We start from the raw sequence: 23,929 nt of genomic DNA on the forward strand, positions 1-23,929 counted from the left end.
TTGTGGAGGGACCGTAGGTAAAGTTACACCATGCTCTTTGTGTTTATACAGTCAGATATTTGAGCTGCTGTGTTCATGTGATCTTTGAGTGGGTTAACATATGGCTTTTGAAATGGAACCTAAATGTGAATGTTTGACCACACTATTAATGTTATCTGACATCAGAATGAATCAACATATGCATTCTAAGATAGTGGTTCCGTGTGAATGTTTTACCACACTCTGTACATTCATTTTGTCTGACAACAGAATGGATCAACATATGCATTCTAAGATAGTGGTTCCGTGTGAATGTTTTACCACACTCTGTACATTCATGTGGTCTCTCACCAGAATGGGTCAGCATGTGGCTCTTAAGACTGCCCTTCTCTCTGAATGTTTGACCACACTCTTTACATTCATGTGGTCTCTCACTAGAATGGATCAACATGTGCCTCTTAAGACTGCCCTTCTCTGTGAATGTTTTACCACACTCTTTACATTCATGCTGTTTGACACCAGAATGGATTAACATATGCATTCTAAGATAGTGGTTCCGTGTGAATGTTTTGCCACACTCTGTACATTCATGCTGTTTGACACCAGAATGGATTAACATATGCTTTCTAAGATAGTGGTTCCGTGTGAATGTTTGACCACACTCTGTACATTCATGTGGTCTCTCACCAGAATGGGTCAATATGTGCCTCTTAAGACTGCCCTTCTCTCTGAATGTTTGACCACACTCTGTACATTCATGTGGTCTCTCACCAGAATGGGTCAATATGTGCCTCTTAAGACTGCCCTTCTCTGTGAATGTTTTACCACACAATTTACATTCATGTGGTCTGATCTCTGAATGGACCAACATGTGTTTTTTAACATTACTCTTCTGTGTGAATGTTTTACCACACTCTTTACATTCATGGGGTCTCTCACCGGAATGGGTCAATATGTGCCTCTTAAGACTGCCCTTCTCTGTGAATGTTTTACCACACTCTTTACATTCATGCTGTCTGACACCAGAATGGATCAACATATGCGTTTTAAGATGTCCCTTCTGTGTGAATGTTTTACCACACCCTTTACATTTATGTGGTCTGATACCAAAATGGATCAACATGTGCATTCTAAGACGTTGTTTCTGTGTGAATGTTTTACCACATTCTTTACATTGATGGTGTCTTATCTCTGAATGGGTCATCATATGCTCTGTAAGATTGCCCTTGTGTGTGAATGTTTTACCACACTCGTTACATTCATGTGGTCTGACACCAGAATGGATCAACATATGGCTGAGTAAATGGCTCCTCCATTTAAATGTTTTACCACACTCCCCGCATTGATGGGGTCTGATCTCTGAGTGGGTCAGTATGTGATTTTTAAGATAGCGCTCCTGTGTGAAGGTTTTACCACACTCTTTACATTTATGGGGTCTTATCTCTGAATGGGTCATGTGCTTTTTAAGACTGCCCTTCTGTGTGAATGTCTGACCAAACTCTTTACATTCATGTGGTCTGGCACAAGCATGGATCAACATATGGTTTAGTACATGGCCCTGCCTTTCAGATATTTTACCGCATTTGCCGCATTTATGGGGTCTGATCTCTGAATGGGTCAATATGTGATTTTTAAGATCGCCACATTCTTCACATTTATGTGGTCTGATATTTGAATTGGTCAACATTTGTGTCTGAAGATTGCCATTATGAATTAATGTTTTACCGCATTCACTGTGTTGGAATGATATGAGATCAGAGGGGATCACTGCAAGCCCCTTGAGATAAATGCTGTGTGTGAAGGTCTTGACACTTTCTTCACATTCACTTTCTTGTGCTCCTGAATGGTTCAAGCTATCTGCTCCATCATTGCTGTTTTTCATATAAATTTTACTGCACTCAGTGCTGATTTCACCATCACAGTTGTCCCCATTACGAGAATTGCACTCAACCATATGGAAGGAGTCTTTGTGTAAAATTCGGTCTTCAATATGATCGCCCTCATATCTTGGAGTCAGGTCTTCATTGCTGTTCTCCCGGTTGGACATGTCATATTCCAATGTTATAAAGCCATGTTGCATGATGCTCTGTACAATAATTGATGCATCTGTTGTTAGAGAGATTAATATGAAAGAATTCAGTAGGGTAAGGTAGTAAACAACAAAAGACAGAGAGATGTAGACTTTTGATGTTTCTTTTAACAACTTCACATGATATTGGACAAAATAGAGACACTTTTCATGGATTTCATGTGATTAGTTGAGAGCAATGCAATAGCCATCATAGGATGATACCAATTTTTAATCCAAAAATTATAGGTCAACTGTCACATACACAGTTACTGAACACACCAAAAGCAGTGCAGCGCAGCACAACAAGGGTACAGACTATGAGCAAAGTATAAGTACAGGTACACTTGTATTAAAGTCAAAGTCATGAAAGCAATGTATATTAACACTACAGTCCAATACAAGCATACATAAAAGCATGGCTATTTAAATCATGGGTGATCACAAAGATCAATATCAAGTAAAAAACTCTGCAAAAGACTGCTTGTCAGACATGAACATGTCTGACAAGCAGTTTGTCATTGTACACGCAAGTGACTGACCACCCAAAGATGATTCTAAACATTAATGAGTAACATCAATGAATTATGGCATTCATTTGGTACATCATACAATGATGGCAAGCATATGCATTTTTTTGGACATTTTGCCTTAAAAAGTTAGACGAAGTACATGACATCAAGTTAAAAGAGTGCAAAGTCAGCCAATTTGGTTTTAAACAGGAACTTCCCATATAAAAGCCAGATTATCGTTAATCTATACAAATGTGCCAGTCGGATGTACCGTGTTTGGTTCCGAAACCGGTAATATTGCCAGATTCCAGGCGTTCATTGTCATTTAATCTTGCCTATGATGTCAGTGAATATATAGGGACAATACTTGAGTCCAAAATAAAATGAAAAAAAGTTACGTTTTTGTCAGAAAACGCATATGTTTCAAAATCTGTTTCCTGTATGACCATTTGATACCTCTTTGCATATGTCACTAAAGTGCCCATCATGATTATTGAAATTTATTATACAGTCAAAGCGATGTTATGAAAATTCAAATACTCCCGCCCTGTGTATGCAAATGGTGCGTCATCAGTACTCCCCTGTTGTGCACCCACAGTCCTGTAACTTCCGTTTAAGTAGCATGTCATTATCAGCCTTATTCCATGGAAATAGGTTAAATACTTGACACAGTACAAAGAAAGTTAGGTATGCCGATGAACAAATACGTATAGAAGCATGAAAAGTTATGTACCAGTATGAATGTATGAGACAAGTTCAGCCATAGACCCTAACTATAGTTCAGCTGTATTTTGGTAGGATTTAGTGAATTCTTTCTTAGGCAACTCATTTGACACTAGACTCATTGAAATTTATGGCAAAACATTGTCAAACTCATACTCAAGTTGGAATTAAATTTATGGAGTTATGTATAGATCAGAGCATGACAAAATTGCAGCCATATCATAAGATTGCATTATAATATGCTTTGCTGGAATCCGGCAATCTGATTGGCTGGAGCCGGGGTTTATATTCTCAACAAGAAGACCTGCGCGTCGCGCAACATTTTTGAGCTCGCGCAAATTTCGAACGTCAACTTGAGAGCTCAACGCGCCGTAATGTCGAACAAGTCTATGGCTTCAGATTGATTTTGATTGTTAAATTTTAGTCTAGTGCAGCTTGACGAACCAACAAATGAAGAGTTTCTGTAAGCAGTGGAGGTTATGTTACACAACAACATAATTTTTAAAGTTTTTGAGCGTTTTTTTTTAAGTAAAATTCTCCAAGTTCGATGTCTAATCGCGATATCGATGCGTTGCGTAACCGTATTTTATGAATTCAACTGTGCACGCGCGCGCGTTCTGAAACGTTCTTTTTTTAGAGTTTGTATGCGGCTGGGCGCTCCCGAACTCTCGTTCCAAATTCGGCCCTAAATAACGACATTGTCCACTTGTTTTTAACTTAAGCATATTATAATGAGGTTATAAACGGTGCTCTCGGGTATTTGGCTGCGGATATAAGACCTCTGGGGTGAAAATTAGCATATTTGGGTGAAATAATCACCTCGCTTCGCTCGGTAATTATTTCCCGCCAAATATGCTAATTTTCACCCAGAGGTCTTATATCCGCAACCAAATACCCTCGCTTGCCGTTTATAACCTCTAAATAAAAAACAAAATGGTGAAGGCCTGTGTGCTATGTGGTACATTCATGTCAGATCCACACACAAACAAACACACAAACACACACATATAAACATACCCTACCGAAAAAACTCAGCAACTGCCCTGTATAACAAAACCTTACCTTTCATTGATAATGTATTGTCTTGATATTGTTGGCACATCCTTTCAGTCAGTGTCTCTATTGGTTTCACTAGTTCATGCATTTTGTCCAAATGTTTTAGAGATTTGAAAATTTCAGAATATTCTGAAAGAAACAAAAAAAATGAATGGTAAGAAGCCATAGAATGTTAATGAGCCATTAACAGCCAATCTATGATGTACCCTGACTGAAACAACAAAAATAATCAGATATAATCATGGATATTCACTGAAAATATAAGCACCATAACAATGTGCTCCAGCACAACTGAGTTTTAAGAAACATACTGTCAAGGACACTGTGCTCACAATTGGTTTGAATTGGTCCATTCAAGAAATATTTAAACCAGAAAAACAAGAATGGCAAAAGCAAATAACGTCTGCAACTTAGGTACTGGAGGTTATCTTTAGGAATATACATATCAACTTCTATAGCAAAAGGACAAGCAGATCCTACACTCATTAGCAAACGTCAATAAAATAATCAGCCAGAAGGCTTGACATAAAGAAAAGCATCGTACGCAGGGCTAGCGAGAGAGCTGCCGACATCGACGGTTATTTACGAGAAGTGAATAAAAGACTGGCATTTTTGGAAGCGATCGAGTAGCTGAGGTAGGCTGGGATACAACTTGGGCCCAAGAACGCTGAATTTCGGCAGTAATTTGGCTTTTTACGTCAAGTCCCAAAATGGACTTGAAGTCACCGACCCTACGTACGGGTCTTTGCAGGGCTGTGGTGCGCGGGGCGATTAGCTGTACACACAGCGGAACACACAGCATCGTACCGTACGCAGGGCTACACCAACTTCGGCTCACAATTCCACCACACTTTGGGCACACCTCTTCATCACTTCCTTGTAAACATTGAAAGTTTTTAACGTAGCTCTATAACCTGTTCCATGACTGACCAATATGTGAATATTGCACCATACATTTGATAAAACGCTGGAAGTCACACTGTCCTGTTCATGGACCATACCTTGACAGGCTTGTGGACCACCGCAGTTGTTGTTGAATGCACTGCCCCCGCCGCCGCCATTGCAGTTTGTTCTTTCACAGTGCTCCAGCTCCGAAAGAAGACAGTCCTTGATCATTATTTCCTCCGATTTCATCTTTAAACAACAAATCTGAGATTGCGTTAAACCATAGTCACTCCTCGAAAACCACGGCTACGGCTGTGTCAAGTACAAGAGCTTTCTTTCTACCTTCATGACAAGATGTACCGGCATCCAAGCTGTGTACAACATGAACGTTTGACCTCTCAACTCGATTTGAAACATCCGTTGGGGGCGTTTTGCACAAAAGCACACTGTATTCAATCACGGTACCGCGGCATGGCGTAAGGCTTCCTTTAGACTTGGTTCAAGTCGAATATAAAATCATTTATAATACTTTCTCTTGTGTCACTCCTATTTCGTACAGGTATCTGCTAAAGTGCAGGCTGCGGGTTGCGGGCTGCGGGTTTCAGAATTATGGCTAGATGTCTAATATATGTAATGGGATGTCATTTATAAAACCTTTAGAAGGTGTCTTTTATCAATAATCATGATCAGGTCTATCGTACAGTATCCCTTTTCCTGCCAAGTCCATATTTCACCATCAGGTAAAGATGCTGAAAATTAATGTTACACAGCATATTCCATATCGTGTATTTTAACATAATTAATACTGTACATTTGCGGGCAGTTGAAAACATAAATGCTGTAAGCTTGATTTTTGGACTAAGGGACTGGACACAAATTACAGGGGGGGGGTGGGCCGGTGTTTTTTGGGGGTGGGTCGCCATTTTTCGCGCAAGTATTTTTGAAGGGTCATAAAATTTTGTGCAAGCCTATGGGGGAGGGTCACCTTTTTCATGCATCAAAGCTGAAATTGCATGTGCACGTTATGGAATACTGAAAAAAGAAAAAATACCTCCTGGCACTTTCATTTTCTGCCATTACCATTTTCGGCGCGCCCTTCGGGCGCAAATTTGAGATATAATAAACAATGTATTGATGATCCAAGCAGCCACATTGATTTAAGTTGTCATGATTTCTACTTATTCAACACTATTGTGCATAACTGTCCCCTATAATGACTCTTTCAATAACAATTTGGGAGATTACTTATTGACATCATTCTCCCATTGACAATACATTGGGTATAGGTCGGTGTCAACGTTCATGTCGCTGTATGTACATTTTTTAATTTTTGAGGACATTGACAGAATACAAACTGTTCAGAATAGTGCATAGTGTCATCAATAACAACTGGAAGCTTCAGGTCGAACAACTTTTGAATAACAATTTAGGATCAGATAACCTTTGAGTTATTTGTAGTTTCCTCATAGCCTGCAATGTACAGTGAATCAACATTTCGATAAAATTCCAAAATCAAATTTCTTGCACAACCACGGACTTGAAACCACTCTAGTCTAATCATGAACATTAATACCAATAATCAAGTGTACATAAATGCACAGATTTACCAAGTTTTGTATTGGAAAAAAATTATTCATAGTTTCATCATAGACTGCCATGTATAGTGAATGGACATTTCAGTGAAATTCCAAAATCAAATTTCTTGCACACCCATTGACTTGAAACCACTCTAGTCTAATCATGAACATTAATACCAATAATCAAGTGTACATAAATGCACAGGTTTACCAAGTTTGTATTGGAAAAAAAATTATTCATAGTTTCATCATAGACTGCCATGTATAGTGAATGGACATTTCAGTGAATGCCAAAATCAAATTTCTTGCACACCCATTGACTTGAAACTACTCTAGTCTAATCATGAACATTAATACCAATAATCAAGTGTACATAAATGCACAGATTTTCCTATTTTTGTATTGGAAAAAAATTATTCATAGTTTCATCATAGACTGCCATGTATAGTAAATCGACATTTAAGTGATATGCCAAAATCAAATTTCTTGCACAACCATTGACTTGAAACCACTCTAGTCTAATCATGAACATTAGTACCAATAATTGAGTGTACATAAATGCACAGATTTACCTATTTTTGTATTGGAAAAAAATTATTCATAGGGTTTCACCATAGACTGCCATGTATAGTGAATCAACATTTCGGTGAAATTCCAAAATCAAATTTCTTGCACACACATGGACTTGTAACCACTCTAGTCTAATCAAGAACATAAATATCAATAATCAAGCATACATAAATACACAGATTTGCCAAGTTTTGTATTTAAAAACAATTATTCATAGTTTCTTCATAGACTATAATGTATAATGGATCCACATTTCATGCGAAATTCCAAAAACAAAGTTATTGTACACAGATGCACATGTTACCACCCTCTTCTAATCAAGCACAATTATGTCAATTATTCAGGGTCCATATATGCACAAATAGTGCAAATTTTTAATTCTGAAAATTTTTTGACAGTTTTGTCATAGACTCCCATGTATAGTTTTGTCATAGACTCCCATGTATAGTGGATCAACATTTTGACAGAAATTCCAAAATCAAATATCTTGTTCACATGTGCACTTGTAAACAACCCATGCTAATCAAGTATATCTATATCAGTTATTAAACATCTGTAATGAACAGATATAGCTAGTTTTATACTGGAAAATACAGGTGAATCAACATTATCGATAAAATCTAAAAATTACATTTTTTGTACAGGCATGCACTTTTACCTGCCACTTCAAGCAAAGTACATTTACATGAATAACACACATATGATTTGATATTTTTTTGACAACGCGTTATATCGGCCACATTTTGCCTTCCTTTCGGGAGGGCGACTTAAAAAGTATAGCAAGTCAGAAGGGGGTCTTTAACACATTGCGGGTTTTTTGGGGGTATTGAGTAACAGGGGAGGGTCACTTATTTTCATGCACGGATAAGGGGGAGGGTCACTAATTTTTGTGCATGAACTTTTGAAGGGTCACTATTTTTTACGCAGCGGTTTTCGAAAAACACCGGCCCACCCCCCCCTGTAATTAATGTCCAGTCCCTAAAGATGCGAGAACAGACCAAACCAAGTGGGTGAAAATACGTCATGTTTCCGGGGAAAAAAATCTGCTAAACTAAAAGCGGTGATTCCGAGGACCAATTAATTTATTCCAAGCTGCCTGGCCATTACAAATTTAAATATTTAGGGATCTGAAATTACTTTTCTTTCTTGCCATGGATGTGAGTGAGAAATAATGCCAGACTGACAAAAAATTGCGCCTCGGAAATGTCGCCAGTTATGCGGAATGAAAATTGTTACATTTCTAGTATCAGGCCCTAGGAAGTAAATTCTTTGTACTGCATCCATTCACAATTCGTTCTAGGGCAACACATACAAAAAATGAAACAATAACTACTTAGAAAAATACAATATGTAAGAAAAGTTTTGACTTAAAAAAAGCTTAATAGTGATGTGTATTTAAATGCCGTGCAATCTTTAAAAAGAAAAAGACGTACAACAAAAGACTTAATCTAGGTTGTATTTTCATGTTTTTTCCATTAGTGTAACCCTGAAGGTAGTCTGTGTACTGCCGAAACGTTGGTTTTAATAGTAATCTTCCTTGAAGACGGAAACACTGGTCGAGCACACTTGTTTTCTTCTACCGAATTTATGCTATGATTGTGCGCTCCCATTTTCCACGAAGGCTTCAATAGTGTAGTTGGACTGACTTCTTGTTAATACCGTAACAAAAAGACTTAGTTTACTTTGCCGTTTCGGTTCACCCGAGGTCGCGACCGCAGAGAACCACATTCCGCTAACATTTTACGCGAGAATTCAGCGGATCGATCTAATTGGAATATTTTTGGATGAGTTTGTGTTCTGCAGCTCTCAATAATTGTGTATCTCCTAATATCATGAACGAATTCTATTTATGACTTGCACCTGCAGTATAATAGTCGCTCCATGCATTTGATCCAGCGTGACTATGAAAAGTTTCCTAGGACTATAAGGGGCGACGTCAAAAGTTCAATGAAGGATAAAAAACTTAATTCTTTTAGTTTGGGGGTGGGGGGGTTTCGACCTAAAAAAGTTTCTATCCTACAAATCGATTTAAGGTAAAAATTGCCAGGGGAATGAATATTTTGAAAAAAATAGAGCAGAAGTTCACACTGTCGTGTTGAAGCCAGCGGAGGGAGTTGTTTTAACACGGTGCAGAGCTGCACCTGGCCTAGTTAGTGTAAACAATTCAGGCTGTTGGCCTCTGTTGCACCATAGACGGTAGTTTCTGTACTGTCTATATGGTTGCACTCGAAATTTATAATTGTATTTTGCTACATTTCTGGTGCACGTGTAGTCCGCCTGAATGGAGTAGTGTGAACTGAGTTGTTACAACCACCAGGACAGTTGAGATAGTTTTTATACCTCTGGAAGGAGAAACCTGGACTTTATTGTTGTTGTTCTTGTTCATTCATTGTTAGTATGTTGTATTTATATTTGATGAAACACAAGTGTGTTCCCAATCTTAAGCCCCACTAGCTTTATCTTTTAGCATTATTTTTATGATTTTACTTTCAAACTAAAATAAGTTGGTGACAATGTAGTCATTTAGGTCTGTGTACACACTTATAACTACCTGCCGGGGCTATATATGCAATTTTGAACAAGATAAAGATTACACTGCGATTAAATGTTCGCCCACACATTAAATCACAGCTCTAGCCCCATGCAGAAAAGCTAAAACCTTGATACTATGCATATCTGCACTGAAATCTTCATATAAACTGCACAGAGTAGTCCAAATTGTAATGCATAGGGGTGAATGTTCTTTAATATTACCAATTTTTGAAAATGCCAGGAAATCAAAATGACCGTTAAAATTTTAATTTACATGTGAAATGTTTCTGAAAGGAATGGTTTCCTAATGCAGTAAAAGTTCATATCTCTTCAGAGGGTAGATTTCAGAAAGGAGAGAATAGGTAGATAATTTGAGGTCAACAAATTTCAAGAGTTACAGCTAGTGGGGCTTTAACGATGCATTACTTTATTTCACCCCTAAATTGACTGATCCTTAGCTTTGCTTTACATAGAAAGAGCCTGGCAACAGGTTCAATATAAGTCAATTAAGTTTCTAGGCGGGTGGGGGGGGGGGGTTGGGGAGAAACTAAGGGAATTAAGTTTTTTATCCTACATTGAACTTTTGACGTCGCCCCTAATCGTGTTCACCACAATAAAATAATTCTAAACGGCAATGTGCTTTTATCGGCGTTGAACTAATCTAAAGTGTGAGAAGGGCATGGCATTGTATGAACCAGATATGAACTGAAAATGCTCACGTGTTTCATTATATATTGCATTTATGTGCAAGTTTGAACCTTTGCTACATGCTTTGCTACATTTAAAGTGTTATGATCAACACAATGAATTTCACCACAGATCAATTCTAAAGGTCATTAAGTATTCAAATATGTAATGAGCTGAAATAAAAATAACTAATTTCTTTGAGTACTGTCATTGTATCACAATATAGCATGTGTAATTACCTTTGGTCAAGTCCTTCAAGCTCTATATGCCAAACCGTGAAAGCTTGTTAGCTATTTATGCAAATTATGAATTAGCTGACATGAAAATGCAAATGACTTTCAATACTGTATAACCTGGTATAATGATCAATGTACACAGCATGTTTCGCCAAATTTTATCAAGTAAATGCCAGTATATATCCCTAATTTGGAAGGTTCATTAAATATGCATATTGGGAATTGGCTGAAAAAAATGTCAAATGACTTTCAATATCTTGTATCATAGTATCTTTAATGTACATAGCAAGTTTTGCCAACTTTGGTCAAGTCAAAACAGATAAATATCGCTAATAAATGCGGGATATCGGACCGCAGGCGGGCGAAGATTGCATTATAAGCGCGCCAACCCAAACTCACTGCATGGACATCACATTTACGAAATCGAAGTCCAAAGTCAACTACGTCATTGTTAGAATAAGAGAGGTTTTCCATCACACGGGAGCATACCACCACAAATTTTGCACAGATGGCGTTGCACTGGCATTGAAAAAGGGTGCATGGGAGCATGGGAACGCGGGCAGTTTCCCTCGCTATGGGTAGGAAATGCATTGAGCAAGACACACTTCCGGGTTCGCAAAAAAACGAGGATCCCATTTACGGGGCGCTCAAATATAACTATTTGCTGTGATACATAGCAGAGGCGTATATGTTTGTGATGCTGAGAATAACATCAGTAAATAAATGACGGGTTTTAAAAGTTGACGTTTTTTGCGATGAAACAGACTTCTGAAGGTAGTTCGCTTGGGGAACACGTCATCCCGGCCGCTGTCCGCTTTGACCCCAGTAATTCACACTGGTTTTGGTCGGCCCCAGGTACCCAAGTCACTTCGACCCCGTCACACTTTTGCCTACATGTCCACGGAGACGATTCAACATGTTCCACAACAAAGCCAAGACAAAAATTGAAAATATCAATAAAATGGCTTCACAAAGGCTGAAATACACGATACTCGATGAAGTATGAAGTTTATGAAATGAAATCAAAATAGACCCTACAGTGCAGTATTTGTCAGTGACAAATTAATCTTTGCAATACATTTTTTTGCGATGAGCTGGAAATTTGATTAATATCGAGTTAATGTACATAAATATTCCGTTATTTACTGGGACACGTTTATTTTCTCGATCCGCTATCTGCGGACTACGTGCTGAAGTACATTGACTGTTCATGTCAACGATCGTTTCTCCCTCTGCAGAGTTTCTGTATCCCGTTCAACAACGCTGTACCTCGATCACACGATAGTGACGCTATGTAGCTGTGCAGTATTGAAACTTATCATAAAATGGCCACCTCGTCTAACAGTAACACGTATTGTCGGGATTATCGTACGGAAAAAAGACTGCAAAAGTAAGACTTATGAATCTTCATCAGAATTGAACACATCATGATTGTACACGAGTATCAACCGTGAATGCACGTTGCTCGGCAGTTACACAAGCATGGTACGCTACATGCATAGCCCTACGAGTATGGCGACAGTGTCCGGCTTTGGCTACGCCGTCTACCGGAGGTTGGAGGCGGCGTAGCCAAAGCCGGACACTCTCGTCATACTCGTAGGGCTAGCTACATGCACTGCCGCGATGCCGATCGTATGCATTCCAAGGCCTATCCCGGAATTTGTTTCACAAACAACCTCAAAGGAGAGCAAACATACTTCTATGGACAATGACGAACACGTTTCTTGGCGAAGCAAAATCAAAACAGTGCAGAAGTACATGAAGTAGGTCATGGCCTTGGACTCTGTGCACGAACCTGATTGGACACTTCAATACCTTTGACCCAAAGTTATTGTTCATCAGCACTTCCATGCCATGAGGCTAGGTAGAGAACGTATGTACTCATTTCTGGCGATCGAGCAGCGAGGGAAACAATCAATTACCAAGGATAAAGCTAATTTGCTAAACGATATTTTATCTTGAATAGTGAGTTGAATGAGTAATAAAATATCAGATTTTTAATGTTCAATACGAGGTTGAAACACGGAGGGACCATGGTTGAAACCAGAGCTATCCAGCTGTAGCCAACCTGGACAAGCACATTTCACAGCGCCCTCAAACAGTCGATTGTTTTCACTTGTCATACGCGGCGTAACAGAAAAATTAAAACTTTCATAACTTCATTAATATCCAAGCCACGCCCACCAAAACCTTTTCAGTTCTAGCCATTTTTGAATTCTGAAGATGTCTACCAAATTTGACTGAAATACGTTCAGCCGTTTTTGAGAAAATGGACCAACAGACAGACAGACAGACACACAGACAGACAGACATCGCTGCGACATATGCTCACGTGTTCACACGTGAGCAAAAAGTAACAAATCTTCATAGAGACATCGACATCTTCAGCTATGACTGTTTTTGTAATGTACAGACTGTGGAGAAATGTCATCGAGAGTATCTTGCTGTCAGGGTGACCTCGATTTGTGTCCCGACTGCAATAAGAAACGTTTTGGTAAAGATGAACAGCAAACTTTTACAAGATTGAAAACTAACAATGGAGGAAATCCGTCGTCTGCTGTTGGAGTGACAAACAGTGGTGTAATCATCAATGAATTACTATGTTTGTTGTCAACAAAATTGATCTCCTGACCACTGATGTTCTCATCAAGTTATGTTGTGACCATTATAAGGATGGGGAAATTGAAGCTGCAAAAAAGTTGATATTTGATCTCTGTGGTAAAGAACAGGCACGGTACATAAAGAGGCAGGGGCACAATAAGAGATCAAATAATATCCTTGATATAGTTAAACTGATCCACGAGATTGATGAAGAGGACTTGCCCTGTTTTGTTGCCCGAGATTTAAATCGACTGCCTCCAATCGATATAACACATATAGATGTTTCTGTATGGATGAGCGAGATGAAAGCTATGAAGAGGGAGGTGAGTTCTCTTAAAGAATCATTTCCAGCACACATATCCAATTGTCATCTGGAGAAAGATATTCAAGGGTTGCGTCGTGATATTTGTCAGCTGAGGAAGGATCTTGATGTTCGAGTTGGAAAATGCAATGAAGACACTGGTTCACCTCAGCCGACAGGTGTAAACCAGTGTATTGATTTGTCAGACGATCCTACAATAGCTGGATCAGACGCAGCTTTCGACTCGGTTCATCATCAATGTGATAACGAAGAAAGAACGACACCTTCGTATGCAGATAGAGTAATGGCGAATGCGTCCAAAAGAACGAGACCGCATATCAGGAAAGCTGGGGATAATAAACAACCGGATGGCAACACCGACTTTGTCACTGTCACCACAGGGGGCTCGAATGTTTATTTGTGTCTGTGTTTGTTTGTATGTATGTGTTTGTGTCTGTTTATTTGTTATTTTTAATAAAATAACAGCGAAAAGCTATTTTGTTAATATTTGTCAATGAAGAGTTTATTTGTTTGTTTGTTTGTTTGTTTGTTTGTTTGTTTGTTTGTTTGTTTGTTTCTTTCTTTCTTTCTTTGTTGATATGCATTTCCGATGGTTGGGGTTAGGGTTAGGCTTTAGTTAGGGTTAAGCCTAACCCTAACCCCAACCATCGGAAATACATATCAACAAACAAACAAACAAACAAACAAATAAATAAACTGCTCTTTATTGACAAATATGAACAAAAGAGCTTTTCGCTGTTATTTTATTAAAAATAACAAATAAACAGACACAAACACATACACACAAACAAACACAGACACAAATAAACATTCGAGCCTCTCAATATATAGAGGGAGTGAATAAGTCTAACCCTAACCCTAACCCTAACCCTAACTTAAGCCTAACCCTAACCTAAGCCTAACCCTAACCCCAACCATCGGAAATACACATCAACAAACCAACCAACAAACAAACAAACAAATAAACAAACAAACAAATAAATAAACTGCTCTTTATTGACAAATATTAACAAAATAGCTTTTCGCTGTTATTTTATTAAAAATAACAAATAAACAGACACAAACACAAATAAACATTGGAGCCCCCTGTGCTGTCACAGGACGACGTAGACGTCGTCCCAAACATACAATAGGAACTGCCAAGGTCGGCGAGAACTGCTCTATTAAAGTGGCACACTCGCGACAACCTTTTAAGAATTTCGTAACAAGACTGGATCCAACGACAAAGATTGAGGACATCCAAAGTTATGTCAAACGGTCGCTACATTTAGATGTGGGAAGTGAACAATTGAAAACAAAATATGATACGTATTCTTCTTTTCTGATTGAATCTTCAAGAGAATTGTCTGATCAAATTATCAACCCGAAAATGTCGCCAGATGGTATCCTCATACGAAAATACTACTAATAACCATGGCTTTGAAACTTGTTACTTACAACTGTCGAGGTGCTAAATCATCTGTTAATGCCATTCGTGAACTCTGTCAATCACATGACATTGTACTAATTCAAGAACACTGGCTCAGCAAGGCAGAACTTTCTATGCTCTCAAGAATGATGGATGAGGAGCTTGGTATTCGAGTTGCACGGCCCTAAGGGGGCGTGGCTATTCTTTGGCGGAAGTCCCTGGGCAATAAAGTGCGCGCTAAACATCTGGAGGACACGAGACTGGTTGCAATTGAGGTTCGTACGGATAACACGGAACTATTTGTAATGTGGAGCAGTGGAATAGCATGTTGAGTAGTGGAATAGAAAATGGAGTTACATGTAAAGTTGTAAAATCAAAGTAGTAATTTTGGCATGGATTGGACACCATAAATATCCCCCTTATACAATTATGGCAATTATCTACAGTTTTCCTGACAGATGAGGGATCGGAAGTCATCCTGTTTCCAAAACTTTTTTTATGTGATCCCTGTTCTTCTGCTTTACAAGACGAAGTTTTCCTGCAAGAGTAAATACGTCAACACAACATTCTCCTTCCCATAAAGAGAAACACACAGACACTGACACAGACACAGGCTGTCAAATCCAAAAATCAGGCCGATTTTTTTTTGGAGGGAAGATTTCAAAGCCATAGCAACCTAGTATTACATTACAAATTAGAATTTTGAGTATGCTGGGGTGCATTAAAAAAAAATTATTTTAGGTTGTCTGTCCTCCTCCCCACACTCAAGGTGTTTGTTAATGAAGCCTTATTGTAACATTGCTGAACAAATTTGGGGAGAACCCTTTGATTTCGGGGGAGGGGGGTGGGAGCTGGAGGAAATGGGTATTGTAGAAGTGTTTTTTTCCCTGCTACTGTTGCAGCAATTTTGAATTGAAATGTTGCTAACTAAATTCTAGCGATGGTGAACTCTTTCAACAAATGTCTACCGTTTTAGGTGATCTATAATATAATTACGTTTGCACATAACTTGCAGAGTTAACACTGTTCGTTTCATGAATACAAAGTTCCAATGCGATCTGATATACCCAGCCTAAAGAAAGTTTTCGAAATGTAAGAAACGTGCACAGCAGTGAAGATGGCGATGCAAAAAGGTACACCTTGGATGACGAAGCGTTAGAGCTGTTCGGCGAATGTCACGATGAACTGTATGAAAGGAAAAACGAAATCCGTGACGATATGACGACCGACGTGGTGTACTCAGTAAAGCAGTTTGGCAGTTGGCACGTGTAGCCTGCATACTACAGGCTATGGACAATGCATTTGCAGCGGCAGACGAGAATTTGGACCCAGAGGACAAGTGGGACTTTGTGATAAAGATGGACACAGTGAGACGGGCAAAATATATCATTAATTTTGCTGTAGCGCAGAAGTTTGCTCTGATGCCGCCAGAAGTGCGTATAGAAGAAGAAGTCCGCAGAGTCGAGGAAGATAGCAGCACAGAAGAACTAATGAACCGACATGCAGACAAGGTCAAGAAATTGCTTGAGTTTCCATCGCCGAGTATTTCTCTGTCTACAATAAGCCAGAAGAAAGTCATGCCAAGACAAAAGGACAGTAAAACAATGTTCAGCACTGAAGGTGCTGAGAAATTCGTTGACGAGATAGTTGCTGCCGGCCTTGCAACTGTAGAATCGAAAGTTCACCCGACCAACAAACGAAAATCAATTCATTTTTGTAAGAGAAAGTTTGCGGAACTAAACGAAGCTGAGAGAGATCTACTAAAAAGATATAAAGTTGATGTCAATAAGTTCTCCGTGGACACTGATATGGAGGAGGACGAGAACGTTAATGGCGAGTAGTCATTAACGAACACTGTAGCGTGGTTGAATCATGATTGTATATAAAATATGACTCAGTGATTGAAAATTGAACGAACATTGATTTTGATATAATTAGTTGGTGAGGCGAAAACTAACAATTTTTAGAGTTAGTTGAGGAGGATTTTTTGTGTGGTTATTTCTAGTGTAATCTATCATTTTCGTGGCATGAAAACTTTTAACAAAAAAATATTATTGTCAATAACGTATTGAATGAAAAAAGTGTGAAAGTATGATTACCAGCATTTGCTGAGTGTAGTGTGATGTTTACACGATGAATGCCAAATAGTGAATGTAATGAGTGCGATGTGGGATAGCTGAGTACTGTGAAATACTGTATTTTCACTTAAGACTTATTTTAACGATTTTCGCTGGACTCATTTTCCGCTACAATAAAATTCCTTTAAACATGCATTGACAAGATAGAGTGTAAATGATATCAAGGTGATGTGTAGAAAATTAGTGAAAATAAAGTATTCCACAATATGATGATCAAAACGATGAAAGTCATATAAAAGTGAGTAGAGGCGCCCACAGTGCCAAATGATCTGAATAGCTTTTAGCAAGCTAATAGCTTTCTACAAACAGCTAATAGCGGCTAAAAACGGCTATTAGCTTAAATATCTGAATTGCTAGGGTTTCGGGGAAATTGAATAGCTGATTAGCTGGACATCTGCTAAATATCCCGCTCCATTGCTAATAACTAAATATCCGCTAAATATCAAAGCTAATGGCTATTAAATGTTCTAGCTGTCATAGATGCTAAATATCCCGAGTTAGAGCTATGAAGTATAGCTAGCTAGCAATAGCTGCTAATTATCCCGACTAATAGCTATTAAATATTATAGCTCAATAGCTTCTAAATATCTCGATTTTTTTCTATTAACTGTTATAGCTAAGTAGCTGCTAAAAATCTCGGCCAATGGCTAACAAGTATTATGACTAAATAGCTTCTAAATATCGCGTGCTACAGCTATAAATTATCCCGCTCATTAGCTGCCAAATAGCTCAAATTAAGCTATTTTGGCAATCCAGCAATCCCGCACCTTTATGGAATTTTGTTGACAAGTACACATTCGATTCTGAATTTCATTTCCCAACACAACATGCCATTCCGTTTTCTATTTCACAATTCTGTATGCTGTTCTGAATTTTATTTGACAATTCGACATTCTGAATTCATTTCACAATACAACATGCCATTTCACAATTCTGTATGCTGTTCTGAATTTCATTTGACAAGTCCACATTCGATTCTGAATTTAATTTCACAACACAACACAACACAACATGCCATTCCGAATTCTATTTCACATGTTTCACAACTCCACATCCCATTCTAGACCTATAGCTCTGTGGAGCAGGGCAGAGTTACTAGCTTTCGAACGAGATTTACAGGAGCGGACGCGAAATGATGAGCTAAACTACGCAATAAATGACGGCTGGCGATTCGACAGCATTGAGTCAAGAGCATGTGGGCAAAACCACTGGTTGCAACGCGGTTTCTCCACCGAAAACAATCGGTTTTTCATCAAAAATCGTGATCAATCTCCTATTTTGAGCAGCTCAACTTGTCTAGATACACGATGTGCTAAGCTGTGCTTTTAAACTTACACAAAGCCCACTTTTCTCTCTCTATGCGATGGGACCATATCCGTATCAGATGCCATTGTGAATCTTGGTCATGTCCCATGAGCCTCGCAGGCGATAAGCCTCCCACCATGGACCATAGACAAAATCACTGATAGTAGCGCGGTTTCTTGTCCAAAAACAGCCAATTTTTCATTTAAAATCGTGATTGATCCTATTTTTCGAGCATGTTCATCTTGTTTAGATACACAATATTATGCAAATTTTGCATTTCTTTCTTTGTGCGAGGGGAACATTTCGCGTCCGCTATTGTGAATCTCGTTCGATAGCCAGTAACACTGCCCTGCTCCGCAGAGCTAGGTCTAGAATGAGATGTTGGGTTGTAAAACATGTGAAATAGAATGAAATTCAGCATCGAATGTGGACTTGTCAAATGAAATTCAGAATTGTGAAATAGAATTCGGAATGGCCTGATGTGTTGTGAAATGTAATTCAGAATCGAATGTGGACTTGTCAAATGAAATAGAAAAAGGAATAGCATACAATGTTGTGGAATAGGGTACGGAGCAGTGGAATAGCATGTTGAGAAGTGGAATAGAAAATGGAGTTGCATGTAAAGTTGTAAAATCAAAGTAGTAATTTTGGCATGGATTGGACACCATAAATATCCCCCTTATACAATTATGGCAATTATCTACAGTGTTCCTGACAGATGAGGGATCGGAAGTCATCCTGTTTCCAAAACTTTTTTTATGTGATCCCTGTTCTTTTGCTTTACAAGACGAAGTTTTCCTACAAGACTAAATACGTCAACACAACATTCTCCTTCCCATAAAGAGAAACACACAGGCGCTGACACAGACACAGGCTGTCAAATCCAAAAATCAGGCCGATTTTTTTTTTTGGAGGGAAGATTTCAAAGCCATAGCAACCTAGTATTACATTACAATTGAAATTAGAATTTTGAGTATGTTGGGGTGCATTTGAAAAAAAGAATTTTATTTTAGGTTGTCTGTCCTCCTCCCCACAGCTCAAGGTGTTTGTTAATGAAGCCTTATTGTAACATTGCTGAACAAATTTGGGGAGAACCCTTTAATTTCGGGGGGGGGGGAGCTGGAGGAAATGGGTATTGTAGAAGTTTTTTTCCCCCGCCATTGTTGCAGCAATTTTGAATTGAAATGTTGCTAACTAAATCCCAGCGATGGTGAACTCTTTCAACATATGTCTACCGTTTTAGGTGATCTATAATATAATTACGTTTGCACATAACTTGCAGAGTTAACACACGGGCACAATACTAGTTTATCGGTCGATATGCTCGTAGCTAGTTATAAAATATGACCCACATTAACTTAGCCGTGCACAAAACTGCTGTTGCAAATAGGACTTTCCTCGTAGGGAACCGTCATTATTTACGGGGCCTGGAGGGGAGGTGTCCGAGGAATTTCATTGAAAACTGAAATTTCGAGTACCGCCCTTGCAAACCATGATGAATTTGAGTACCAACCTCTCTAAACAAAGAAATTTTGACAGACCCCTCTTAGAATAGTTAAATATCAATGTGTGTATTTGTAAAATTTACAAAAATCCAGCAATAGTAAAGACGTTACAAATCCTGGTGTACCCTGCTAGATAATCATTGGTTATCTCATGATGATTGAAAAAGGTGAAACAAACAAAATGAAATTCAAAGTTGCAACAAAAAGTGGATATAAAGCTGATGCTATAATAATCATCCAACCATACAGTGCAATTGTGCACATCAAAGTGCACATCACAATCAATGACCACCTGCTGATCTCAATCTTGGCTATCTTTGAAAGTTGGTAATTAGTCCCCACGGACACTGTCCAGGGGGACTTATAGGTTTGGTCATGTACGTGTGTCCGTGTATGCGTGCGTGTGTCCGTCCGTCTGTCCGTTCACGCAGATATCTCAGACATGCCCTGGTCAATTTCTTTCAAACTTTGCACAAGGATAGTACCCTACCCCATACAGATGCATGTCGATTTGTTTCACAATTCGACCAAATTTGGCCGTGTTAGAGGACTTTTTAATTTACACCTCCATAGACTCCCATTGTATAAGGCAGTTCTCCATAGACTCCCATGTATAAAGCAGTTCTCCATAGACTCCCATGTAAAAGGCCAAGACAAATAAAAATTTAGTTTCTCATCGTATTCATATTGCAAAATGGATGCAGTGGCAATGTTTTTAGTCCCCACAGATGAAGTCCAGGGGGCTTATAGATTGGGTCATGTCCGTCCGTTCGTCCATCCGTGAGTCCACCATCCCTCCACCCACAGAGGGACGGTGGTGAGTCCATCCGTTCACGCAGATATCTCAGATATTTTGACAAAATGTCACGTGACCTTGGTGACCTTTGACCTCAAATATACATATTTGTCCATAACTCAGTATTACTGAGTGCTACACCCTTCATATACGGTATGAAGGGACAACTTATGACGCTACATATTGTACCTCATAAATTATGCACATATCAAATTTTGAGCGAGCCAATAGAGCTAGAGGTCTGATTTTTGGTATTTAAGGATGTGGGTTCGAATCCGATTGAAAACTATCTGAATATTCTACCCTGGGTAGGTAACACTGCTGGTGGACAGAATTGTCCCCGAGGTTATCGTTCGCCCAGTTAAAGCGATGAAATTCGTTTCTTCGCTTCGATAAAGTGTGTATGTGCGATGTATGATAGTGAGCATGCGTGCGTGAGTGCTTCACGAATTCTACAACGTGTTGAAAGGTCTCAGTCAGAAAAATGTAACAACTTAGCCGGCTATTGAACCACTCTTTTTTGGGAGTGGAGATTTAGCCGACTGGTTCTGTCTCAGGCCTCTCAGCTAGGCGACTGATGCCGTATGTTGTGGGTTCGAATCCGATTGAAAACTATCCGAATTTTCTACCCTGGGTAGGTAACACTGCTGGTGGACAGAATTGTCCCCGAGGTTATCGTTCGCCAGTTGAAGCGATGAAATTCGTTTCTTCGCTTCGATAAAGTGTGTATGTGCGATGTATGATAGTGAGCATGCGTGCGTGAGTGCTTCACGAATTCTACGTGTTGAAAGGTCTCAGTCAGAAAAATGTAACAACTTAGCCGGCTATTGAACCACTCTTTTTTGGGAGTGGAGATTTAGCCGACTGGTTCTGTCTCAGGCCTCTCAGCTAGGCGACTGATGCCGTATGTTGTGGGTTCGAATCCGATTGAAAACTATCCGAATTTTCTACCCTGGGTAGGTAACACTGCTGGTGGACAGAATTGTCCCCGAGGTTATCGTTCGCCCAGTTAAAGCGATGAAATTCATTTCTTCGCTTCGATAAAGTGTGTATGTGCGATGTATGATAGTGAGCATGCGTGCGTGAGTGCTTCACGAATTCTACGTGTTGAAAGGTCTCAGTCAGAAAAATGTAACAACTTAGCTGGCTATTGAATCACTCTTTTTTGGGAGTGGAGATTTAGCCGACTGGTTCTGTCTCAGGCCTCTCAGCTAGGCGACTGATGCCGTATGTTGTGGGTTCGAATCCGATTGAAAACTATCCGAATTTTCTACCCTGGGTAGGTAACACTGCTGGTGGACAGAATTGTCCCCGAGGTTATCGTTCGCCCAGTTAAAGCGATGAAATTCGTTTCTTCGCTTCGATAAAGTGTGTATGTGCGATGTATGATAGTGAGCATGCGTGCGTGAGTGCTTCACGAATTCTACAACGTGTTGAAAGGTCTCAGTCAGAAAAATGTAACAACTTAGCCGGCTATTGAACCACTCTTTTTTGGGAGTGGAGATTTAGCCGACTGGTTCTGTCTCAGGCCTCTCAGCTAGGCGACTGATGCCGTATGTTGTGGGTTCAAATCCGATTGAAAACTATCCGAATTAGCAATACAATTTATTTGACAAAATCTCACGGGACCTCAATGACCTTTGACCTCAAATATACATATTTGTCCATAACTCAGTAACCACAAGTGGTACACCCTTCATATTTGGTATGATGGGAGACCTTATGACGCCACATACTATACCTCATTAATTATGCATATATCTAATTCTGAGCAACCCAATATAGCTGGATGTCTGATTTTTGGTATATAGGGATAACTATAGGATAGAAATTTTTTGACAAAATGTCATGTTACCTCGATGACCTTTTACCTAAATTGTACGTTTATGTCAATAAATAAGTAACCACAAGTGCTATGTCCTTTATATTTAGTAGGATGGGAGACCTTATGACAATACATGCTTTACCTCATTAATTATGCATATATCTAATTCTGGGCAAGCGAATAGAGCTAGAGGTCTGATTTTTGGCATATAGGGATTAATTAGCAATACAATTTTTTTTTCAAAATGACCTTTGACCTTGATTATAAATATATATGCGTAACTCAGTAACCACAAGTTCTATAACCTTCAATTTTGATAGGATATTAGACCTTAAATTGTCAAATCTTGTACCTCATTAATTATGCACATATGTATTTCTTGGCTGGCCAATACAGCTAGAGGTCTGATCTTTTTTCCCAAATTAGAACCATAACTTAAACATGCCTCATGTGTTTCAAATTGTGAACAACTACATAGACCTATGTGCCCATAGATCTCAACATATACACTCCAGTGATACTTCTTAATGACCACATTTCCCTGCCCCATCAAGACTAATACTCCTATTACAAGTGGGGACTATGTCATTGTCAATGACTTGTTCAAGATAGAATGGCCAGACACCTGTTATATCTCACTGTTATATCTCAAGAAGTCCTGAAATATAATTACTTTTGATGGTATCACGACAGGTTTTCACTAGAATATCTGACAGGGCAGAAATTTAAAGTACAAGGGTAGAACACGTGGGAGACTGGTGGAAGTGTCGGAGGGGTTGTCCCCTATCTTGTATGGGAAATTGTGAGAAATTGATGTGTAAAATGTTGCAGTCTGGTGTTAGGAATGTGACAGGCATTTTCAATTTGTATTTTTACTACCCTCAAAAAATAATCTGAAAGTGTACTTTAATGATTTCAATATATCATGTTCGTGACACAGTTACAGTCAGCAAACTTACCCTTCTCAGTGCTGATACATCAACCACACAATGACCGACCTGACACATGGAAATACAAGGCAAAATATTTTTAAAACTTTTTATTCTAATAGCCCCCCCCCAAGAGCTACATCATACAAAAATATCCTTCATTGCAGACTTGTCAAAGAATACAGCAGAACTAATTGATTTTAAAGCTCCAAAAGTGTTATTTCACTGAGATTAAGTTTAGATCTTGTAAGCCATAATCTAGGATAAAGCGTATG

At 39.0% G+C, this 23,929-nt stretch overlaps 1 protein-coding gene across 3 annotated transcripts in view; it reads right to left on the reverse strand.

Moving 5' to 3' along the window:
* Nucleotides 1-17: 17 nt before the first annotated feature.
* LOC139116725 (zinc finger protein 11-like) overlaps nt 18-23,929 on the reverse strand; it is a 36,390-nt gene continuing 12,478 nt past the window's right edge. Inside the window, exons 1-3 of one of the 3 annotated variants that reach the window (XM_070679338.1) lie at nt 5,340-5,637; nt 4,345-4,467; nt 18-2,085 (exon numbers count right to left, since the gene is read on the reverse strand). In XM_070679338.1, coding sequence (XP_070535439.1) covers nt 152-2,085; nt 4,345-4,467; nt 5,340-5,472 — 2,190 coding nt within the window. In that variant the 5' untranslated portion in view covers nt 5,473-5,637 and the 3' untranslated portion in view covers nt 18-151. Of the gene's footprint in view, nt 2,086-4,344; nt 4,468-5,292; nt 5,638-23,929 lie in introns of those variants that run through there. The other 2 variants (XM_070679340.1, XM_070679337.1) reach the window with 2 other exon arrangements.

This window comes from Ptychodera flava, chromosome 18 (assembly GCF_041260155.1).
Source record: "Ptychodera flava strain L36383 chromosome 18, AS_Pfla_20210202, whole genome shotgun sequence".
Classification (NCBI taxonomy): domain Eukaryota; kingdom Metazoa; phylum Hemichordata; class Enteropneusta; family Ptychoderidae; genus Ptychodera; species Ptychodera flava.